At 38.7% G+C, this 9,355-nt stretch overlaps 2 protein-coding genes across 2 annotated transcripts; one reads left to right on the top strand and one right to left on the bottom strand.

The window, feature by feature from the left end:
* Window positions 1-250: 250 nt before the first annotated feature.
* LOC120180101 (glutathione hydrolase 3-like) lies at window positions 251-3,573 on the top strand. The gene is made up of 6 exons (XM_039185509.1): window positions 251-399; window positions 886-1,226; window positions 1,609-2,363; window positions 2,443-2,707; window positions 2,793-2,930; window positions 3,011-3,573. Exons 1-6 carry the CDS (start codon window positions 294-296, stop codon window positions 3,275-3,277), a joined length of 1,872 nt encoding a protein of 623 aa, XP_039041440.1. The 5' UTR covers window positions 251-293; the 3' UTR covers window positions 3,278-3,573.
* A 254-nt stretch (window positions 3,574-3,827) lies between these two features.
* Window positions 3,828-7,584, bottom strand: LOC120180102 (ATP-dependent 6-phosphofructokinase 3-like). Its single transcript, XM_039185510.1, has 13 exons — window positions 7,425-7,584; window positions 7,156-7,202; window positions 7,028-7,067; window positions 6,805-6,867; window positions 6,574-6,711; window positions 6,156-6,314; window positions 5,991-6,044; window positions 5,835-5,903; window positions 5,589-5,718; window positions 5,144-5,400; window positions 4,995-5,043; window positions 4,706-4,860; window positions 3,828-4,120 (listed from the first exon to the last, which is right to left on the bottom strand). The coding sequence occupies exons 1-13, from the start codon at window positions 7,533-7,535 to the stop codon at window positions 3,956-3,958; spliced, it is 1,437 nt and encodes a 478-aa protein (XP_039041441.1). The 5' UTR covers window positions 7,536-7,584; the 3' UTR covers window positions 3,828-3,955.
* Window positions 7,585-9,355: the final 1,771 nt, after the last annotated feature.

Raw genomic sequence — 9,355 nt, 5'->3', positions numbered from 1 at the left:
ATTTAGTAAGAAAAGAACTAAGTGATAAAAAATGCTAATTATATTTAGTGAAAAATTGAACATATTTAAAGTACAGTGAGTAATTTAGGAGAGATAGTAAAATTCAGTGATGATTTATGTAATTTACCATTCTTTTTTAATATCTGATGCGTGATATTTGTGCTTTCTTTACTGGTGATTCAATCTTACATTTTGTATATATAATTTCACCTAAAGCGTTGACACTAATTAATCCCCCTTCACCACACCTACCATTGCAAAAATTTTCTGGAAAACAAGCAACAAATTCTCCCATGGAAGTTCCCCTTTTAGCTTTGGTGCCAAATGAGAAGAACAATAAGAGAGACAATCACTTGAACAAAGCTCTCCGATTCTTCCTTGTTTGTGTCACCTTTTCAAGTGGGTTTCTCTTTCATCTTCTATTTACTTGTAGTTTAATGTTTCCCATCAAAGACTGGTTCCGTCTGTATATTTTCTTTCTGGGTTTCCAGGATTATTTGTCCTGCTCTTATCCATTTCATCAAAGTCAACATGTGTACATGTATATATATATATGTGTGTACATTTACTCTGCCAAATGCTCATAAATAATACCCAGAGTTACCTTTTTGATCCTTTTGAATATAACATGTCGTATTTTGTGATTGTCAATGAATGGTTGGATTAGATTTCGGGTAAGATGCATTTTCATTTGTTAAATTTGACAGGAAAGGTTTTTGTAATAATAAAATTTATTTTTATTACAGCCTTATGAACCTGGACGGTTTTTGTGATCTGATACCATGATTATATCAGTTTAGGGCTAATGATTCTTCTTGATTCATGTAGTTTTATAATCATGTCTTGTATGCTTTGTTTGATGCTGGGATGTGGTGTATGTTTCAGTTGTTGGGCTGATAATATTTGGAGATGGCTTTAGTTACTTATTAGTTAGAGGAGGGAACAAGTATGATAGAAGGGTTGGAGTTAGTAGCCCCGGTAGTGTTGAGTCGGAGCACGGAGTTGTTGCGGCGGATGATGGCCGTTGTTCCGAAATCGGGGTTCTTATGCTTAAGAAAGGTGGGCATGCGGTGGACTCGGCGGTGGCGACGGCATTGTGTGTCGGAGTTGTCAACCCTATGGCCAGCGGAATTGGAGGTGGAGCTTTCATGGTTGTTTGGTCTTCATCGACTTCACAAGTCCAAGCCTTCGATTCGAGAGAAACTGCTCCGTTAGCAGCTTCGCAGGTTCGGAATTCTCTCTTTCAGATATATTGTTTCTAAGACAAGTTGATCTATTATTGGTAGAATCTTCAATTGCAAGGAATTAAGTATTGCTCAACACATGCACGAGTTACAGCAAACGATTTTCTTGTTCATGTTGTCAATCTACCCTCATGAGTGTGATCTTTGTTGAAACATAAACTCGGGGAGGGTGCAGGGCGAACAATTTCAAATCAGAAATCCCCGTTCATTAGGTAGAGAAGATCACTGATATCCAGTGATCTGCTGCCGAACTTATTCCAATGCAACAATCATTCTCAATATTATCCTTTGCTGAGGACTCAAGCCTAGGCTCCTACCTTGTCTTGATTGTGCCTGCTAATATGTTGTTATTGTTAACCTGCAGCGCATGTATGAGAATGATATGAGAGCTAAGTACTATGGTGCATTGTCGATGGGAGTTCCCGGTGAGATCGCTGGCCTTCATGAAGCTTGGTTGAGATACGGTCGACTAGACAGGAAGACACTATTTGAGCCTGCAATTAAACTAGCTAAAGACGGATTTGTCATTGAACCATACCTCGGATTAGACATTGCTTCGCATGCACAGTTGATTATGGATGATCCCGGCTTAAGGCAGGTGTTTGCACCGGAGGGGAAGTTGTTACGAACAGGTGAGAAGTGCTATAATGTCAAGCTGGCACACAGCCTTGAGGAACTGGCAGAACATGGACCAGGAGCATTATATAACGGAACTATCGGAGAAAAATTGGTCGAAGATGTGAGACAGGTTGGTGGGATTTTGACAATGGAGGATTTAAGGAATTACAAGGTAGAAATTACAGATGCAATGACTGCAAATGTGATGAATTACACTATATATGGAATGCCACCTCCTTCAAGTGGAACCCTTGGTATATCTCTGGTCATGAACATCTTGGACAGCTATGGAAGTGCCAATGCCGCAAAGGGCGATCTCGGACTTCATCGCCTGATCGAAGCACTGAAACACATGTTTGCTGAAAGAATGAACTTGGGTGACCCTGATTTCGTTAACGTAACTGAATATGTATCTGAAATGCTTTCTGTTTCTTATGCAAAGCAAATCCAGGAAAAGATAGTCGACGACACAACATTCCCTGCAAGCTATTATATGTACAGGTATGTATGGTATACAAACAAACCCTTTAGAATCTTGTCAATGTAGCTTCCGAGCTTTTGTAATCCTTTTCATTACCAGATGGAGTCAACTTAGAGACCACGGAACTAGCCATTTCTGCGTTGTGGATGCTGAACGCAATGCCGTATCAATGACCACCACCGTAAATTACGTTTTCGGAGCTGGAGTGCTATCGCCTTCCACCGGTATTATCATTAACAACGAGATGGGCGATTTCTCAGCCCCAACAGAGATATCCCCAGACATGCTCCCTCCTGCTCCGGCTAACTTTATTAGACCAAACAAGAGACCTCTATCTTCCATGACACCACTTGTTATTACCAAGGTTTCAGAGCTTCCCAACACGATTGTGCAGCCAATAAATCTATGTGTCTTGTCCCTTTCACTAACCTTAATACCTCTTTTGGTAGGATAATCAGCTGGCCGGAGTCATTGGGGGCAGTGGCGGAATGAACATAATACCAGCAGTAACCCAGGTTTTTCTAAATCATTTTATCTTGGGGATGGAACCTTCGGCTGCAGTAGAACACCCAAGGATCTACCACAAGGTATGATTCAACCGAATACACAGATATAATAGTTGTATTTGAAAGGTTATCCAATGAACTTCATCTTTGGTTTGCTGCAGTTAATACCAAATGTAGTTTCGTATGAAAACTGGACTTGCATCGATGGTGATCACATCGAGCTTGCAGAGGAGACAAAGATATTCCTGAGAGAGAAGGGGCATCAGCTGGAGCCAAAGTCGGGTGGAGCTATCGTTCAGTTTGTTGTTCAAACACTCCAGGAACCAATAGTATCGGGTCGTAAATTCGGAAAAGATTCGTACATATTTCACGGAAAATTAACTGCTGTTAGCGACCCTAGAAAAGATGGCAAGCCTGCAGCCCTTTGAATAACTTGCTAAGCATCAGTTCTAGAAGCAATATGCCACTAAAGAAAAATTAAATGCAGTATATGTAAATTGAGGAATGAGATGGGGGAATTATAAACAGCCTGTTGGTGGGTGTGGATATAGCCTCTTGCGGACAATCTTGCCTTCGAAGATGAGCTATTCCATCGTCGTGGGAAAGATGACACCACCCTTGCTTGTTGCAGATAAAGACCAAACCATTCTTAAGTTCATTTGAACCTGTAATGCTTAGAAGTATTCGATAACAATGATATCAACTACGTTGAATATTTAATCAACGGATTCTTTTGCTGATTAATCACAAAAAATATATGATGAATAAGTCGATTACAAAGAACTTAAAAACTATGATTCATGTTAGACCAACATGTAAGCAAGGCTGTGGCTGCTATTAGAACAGGTTACAAGTTGTAAATAAAGTTTAAACATTATAACACTCATTAATATAAAGTAAATAAAAGATCTAATAAAGTATCGAAGCTTAAGGCCTGTCTGAGACACGAAAAGAAGTTGATAAAAATTCAAGTCGGAAACCTGAAAATCAGCATGAAGAATAGTACACAACAGGATCATTTTAGGATGTATGTAAGAACACTAGGCAGCTGGCTAATTTGCTTATTATAATCTATGCACTGCACGAACATCGATAAACTATCAACCTCAACTGGGGTTGCAGTTTCCATTATCAAACAATGGACTTGCTTCATCGACCTCATCTTCGATAATATCTTTGGGGTGCAAAAAGCTTGGTTGATTAGTTGAAGACAGAAGCCTTGCCCACATCCTATCTGTTATCACAACCTTGTTCTGTTTCTCGGTAATCCGCTGCACACAAAATATCATCCCAAATTAAAACTTTATATCAAACACGGTTTAAGGTCTGTTGCATCCATATCTAATTATATCCCCACCCTAAAGTCCATACATATATATATACACACATAAAGACATTCTTTGGGAGAGACTTTTGATATAGCATAGTGTACAACGAAGATTTTTTTGGTTGCTCTTCAGTTTCAAGGCTTAGTCCTGACTAATCTGGACCGACCCTGGTCGCACACCTGACTTTGATGGGTGAGTCTCCCAACGGGGATTTTCTGCATACACAAGGACTCGAACCTAAGACCTTACTTAAGCGATATCAAGCTGCTTACTACTTGAACCAACCCCCGTTGGTAGTGTACAACAAAGATTTGAATGCAAGTGTTACAAGGAATACTAGAACCTGAACATTGGATAACTGACCACCATAACTCCATAAGAGATGATGCATGCAGAGAATCAGAAAGGTTCCACATTGCAGAAGGGGTACTAAAATAACAGTCTCTGAATACTATGATGCTATTAAAAAAAATTGATTTTCTGAACTAAATTTCCAAATTAAAGCTCTTTATGTCATTTCAAACTCACGTAGAAAGGTATGTATGTCTGCCTGCCGTTGACAAGACCGCTTGTGTATCCGGTGTACCCAGCCATTGCTCCATGAACAGCACTTTGAGCAAGAAGTGTGCAGTAAACATTGTCAGATGCATTACTTGGAATAGCACGAATCATATAAGTAGGATCTGCGAGAAGATGAAAGAAAAATTTTCAGCAACTTCTGCCATTAACTAGTAAGTTCAACTGAAAAGACCTATGGTTTCTTTTCCTCTTGAGAAATGAAATCTGCAAGAGAATCTTAAATATTTATTCGACTGACCTATATATTTGAGATTTATGGTCATCATCGTTTCTTTTGAAAAGTGCTCCTGGAAATGACAGGAAAAAACCAATGAATGTCACATCAGAAGCTTTCATATTATAAATCATTACATGCCTGTGTCGCAAAGTCGAATCTATATGGCATACCTTGATCCTTTGCGAAAGCCATAGTCCAACATCCTGGAGAAGCTTGTTTCCTGAAGCATCTTTCTGTGTACTTGATTCAGCAAGCAGCTCCTGTCCTGCACCCTCTGCTATCACGAGAACCATGTGCCCATTTTCTTTAAGTCGCCTCTCAATGTATTCAAAAAGTCCTCCAGGTCCTTCAAGATAAAAGGGTGACTCCGGCATCAAGCAACAATCCACATCTCTGCTTGCAAGAGTAGCATACATTGCAATAAAACCTGAATATAACTGAGGGTTAGATTGCACTAAGAATAAAAACAATGAAAAATCTAACATTTTCAGGAAACGAAAAAGTATGATAAAAGGGAATGTAACTCCTCTGTAGAACAAAAGCATAAATGAAAGGAACAAAACCATCAACTTCACAAGATTAACACTTCCAAGAGATACCAAACAAGAAACTTACCACTGTAGCGACCCATCAACTTCACAAGGCCAATGCAATTCTCAGAACTTTCAGCTTCAACATGAGCAGCATTAATGGCACGTTGAGCCTCCTCAACAGCAGTATCAAAGCCAAAGGACTTGTCAATAACCTATTATGCATGAAACGGAAACAAATTTAAAAGACCGTGTGGTAACCAAATAAAATAGCTTGCAATTTCTAACAGGTTCTGGATCAAGAACATTTTATACAAGCCAAGAATATTACCGGGACGTCATTGTCAATGGTTTTAGGTATTCCAACAACTGAAACTTTAAGACCACGCCTTCTAACTTCCTATAAATTATGGAATAAACTTTTTATTTTCAATACGCATAAACTTGCATAGCCAATCAATGTATGCATATCCTATCATAGAATCACCTCAAAAATAACAGATGCTCCTCTCTGAGTTCCATCTCCACCAATAATGTAAACCTGTGGTACCACAGGGATATGTTAGTTAGACTGGTATGTCTTGATCATAATAACTAATTATAGTTCAAATTATTGGTAACACCCACAAATATCATAGTATTTCTATCAGACCTGATTAATCCCTCGATCCTGAATGCTGTCAACAATCTTTGTGGTATCATGCCCACCTCGTGATGTTCCAAGGATTGTTCCACCACGTTTATGGATACCATTGACAACCTTAGGATTTAAATGCACAGTATTTTTAGCATAAAACCCCCTGTATCCTCCCTGCAAATGCACAAAACTCATTTAATAATGGAAGACATTTATCATAAAACATCTTCTAACCAAGTGAAAAACATATCAGCATGAAAATGGTATGTTAACACATTTAATGAGGAGTCCATATAGCAAGTATCTATATGTTTTCATTAACTTATTTAGATGGGATGTTTTTATTAGCAATTTAAAGCCAGAAATTATATTAATGGTTCAAAAACTTCTCTTACTCCAAAAGGAATAAACTCGAGGCCAGATAATCACTTACATCTATGCCTAGAACTTTCTTCACACCATACATGTGGTACAAGCCGCATACGATCTCTCTAATCACGGTGTTGAGTCCAGGGCAAAGACTACCACAGGTTACAATACAGGCATGAACATCATCAGAGTGAAAATATACCTAGGAAACCATCAAATACCCAACAGATCATTGTAAAAACACAATTTAGAGTCCCATCATTCCGCATTTCATGTATTAGTGTCAAACGCATACCTTTTGACGTGGTCCAGCTCGTCGGAAATGCACTCCTCTGGGACTATCCTTGTGAACAACAATCTGTAAAGACACGGAAATACATGAAAACTATATTAAAAGTACATACCCGATACAAGTATACGTCATTTTTTTAGTTTATTTTAATATTTGGATTCATACCTATATCTGAATATATGTTGATATACATAGATATGGATATATTAGATATTGTTAAGCTAACCTTTTGAGGAACGGTGTCATCTACATGGACAAAATATTGCCTGGTGGAACAGGGAAATTGATCTAATTAATAGCAGAATCGACAAGGAATATATGTATGTGTGTAAAGAGTTGTGAAATGAGGCTTACTTAACAACTGAGTATGCCGGATTGTCTTGCAACGGATTGGTATAAACCTTACATGTAAAAGGCCAAAAAAATCAGATAGACCTGTAGGAATTACTTTTTAACTTATTTATTATCAAACAACTATAAAAAGAAGATATGAATGCAACAATGGAATCTAGAACTGTAATTTGTGCCCAGAAAAAAATTTCTGGGAAATCGAGCTTATGAAAAGTTAGTTTGCTTTTACTTCTCAAAAGCCATTTTACCAGCAACAAATAAATTATACTTACAGGAAGATCAGGGATGTAATCCAACAAGTGAGGAACATCTTCAAGAACATAACCACCGGGACCGGGGATGATCTTAGGCTTAGGTGTCTCAGGCGAAGCGGAGGAAGCCATCGAACACCCAATCTTCAAACCACCAGAACTACTGCTACTGCTACTGCTACTACTACCACTCAAACGACAAAATAACAACCGAAATTAACCGAACTGAACTTTCACAAATTAAAGATACCCAGATTTAACGGGACAGAATAAAATCCATTCAACGGCACATGGGGACGAGTTCTTGGAAACGAAGGAAAAAAGGAGAAAATCCCATATTTATAGGAGAATTAACTGTTTGACTAGAGAGGAAAAAAAATTGAAAAACTGGACGAGCTTTCGAGAACAATGGCCTTTATATAGCATAAGAAGGAAAGATCAATGGAAAATCCTTGTTCCGCCCCTCTTGTTGATTAATTGTGTGGGTTTTGACGCTTAGAGAAAAGCGAAAGAAGATCACAATCGTACGGCTTTGGCTTTTTCTTTTATTTTCCTTATTGGTTTCCTCCCAGGTTGGGTGTTGACTGATCTATTCAAAGTGATGAAAATGAAGGTTCGACTTTATTTCTTGGTTAGGAAAATTGGCTTCTTTTCGGTCTATTGGGACAACGCCATTACCGGGTGTGATTACGCACGCTGGATGAACGTTCTTCCTCTGTAGCTCTAGCTATTGTATCGCAAGGATCAATACACTTTTCAATTGTCTAAGTTATATTTGAAATTAATTTTTTGATATTTAAAAAATTTCTTAATAAAATAGACGTATAATATTTTTTTTCTCTATACTTTTAAGAGAAAATAACCTCAGTGACCAAAAATCCCAGATAATATACGATTTTGATCAATTGTTTTTGGAATTTTATTAAAATGACCAACAAATCGCAAATTCGCGTTGCGATAATTGAAAATCGCGTTGCGATAGTTGAAAATCGCGTTGCGATTTTCCATTTCGAGTTGCGATTTTCCATTTCGCGTTGCGATTTTCCAGTTCGCGTTGCGATAGTTGAAAATCGCGTTACGATAGTTGAAAATCGCGTTGCGATTTTCCAGTTCGCGTTGCGAAAATTCGTTTAAAAAAAAAAGATTTTGTTTCTTAAGAATTTTATCTAAAAAGATAGTATCCGCGCGGACGTGTCGAAGACATGTACGACCACGACCACGACCACGACCACGACCACGACCACGACCACGACCCGAGACGAGACGGACGGCGGCGGCGGCGCGCGAGAGTCCCCCTTGTTCTCTATCACTCAACAAGGAAGTGGGAAAGCCAAGCCTTAAATACCATTCCCAATAGTATTTCCAATACTATGTGGGATTTGAGTATTACCAACACTTGTTCCCAATACTATGTGGGATTGAGCCTTAAATAGTGATATTATTTTTGAATGTTTTGCTTAAAATTGCAATAATCGCGATTGATTGTAGATTGACTTTTAATTATGACATATTTAATCGTATAATACTAATGCAATTGGTTGTTGATTCAGTTGTTTTAAGGTGCATGATTGTTAATTGTTTCCTGAATAATCACATTGTATTGGAAACAAGTGTTGGTAATGCTCAATCCCACATTGTATTGGAAACAAGTGTTGGTAATGCTCAATCCCACATAGTATTGGAAACACTATTGAGAATGATATTTAAGGCTTGGCTTTCCCACTTCCTTGTTGAGTGATAGAGAACAAGGGGGACTCTCACGCGCCGCCGCCGTCCGTCCATCTCGTCTCGTCTCGTCTCGTCTCGTCTCGGGTCGGGTCGGGTCGGGTCGGGTCGGGTCGTGGTCGTGGTCGTGGTTGTGGTAATACGTGTCTTCGACACGTCCGCGCGGATACTATCTTTTTAGAGAAAATTCTTAAGAAACAAAATCTTTTTTTTAACTATCGCAACGA

The sequence above is a fragment of the Hibiscus syriacus genome, unplaced genomic scaffold (genome assembly GCF_006381635.1).
Source record: "Hibiscus syriacus cultivar Baekdansim isolate YM2019G1 unplaced genomic scaffold, ASM638163v2 tig00112490_pilon, whole genome shotgun sequence".
Classification (NCBI taxonomy): Eukaryota; Viridiplantae; Streptophyta; class Magnoliopsida; order Malvales; family Malvaceae; genus Hibiscus; species Hibiscus syriacus.
Note: the sequence above shows the minus strand (reverse complement) of the source record. Positions and strands in the feature narration are given on the sequence as shown.

Coding starts and splice junctions, on each gene's coding strand:
- LOC120180101 (XM_039185509.1), top strand. CDS start 294: ATGGAAGTTCCCCTTTTAGCTTTGGTGCCAAATGAGAAGAACAATAAG. Junction 1,227..1,608: donor CTCCGTTAGCAGCTTCGCAG/GTTCGGAATTCT, acceptor GTTAACCTGCAG/CGCATGTATGAGAATGATAT. Junction 2,364..2,442: donor GCAAGCTATTATATGTACAG/GTATGTATGGTA, acceptor TTTCATTACCAG/ATGGAGTCAACTTAGAGACC.
- LOC120180102 (XM_039185510.1), bottom strand. CDS start 7,535: ATGGCTTCCTCCGCTTCGCCTGAGACACCTAAGCCTAAGATCATCCCC. Junction 6,868..7,027: donor ATGACACCGTTCCTCAAAAG/GTTAGCTTAACA, acceptor GTGTCTTTACAG/ATTGTTGTTCACAAGGATAG. Junction 4,861..4,994: donor CATAAATCTCAAATATATAG/GTCAGTCGAATA, acceptor ATCTTCTCGCAG/ATCCTACTTATATGATTCGT.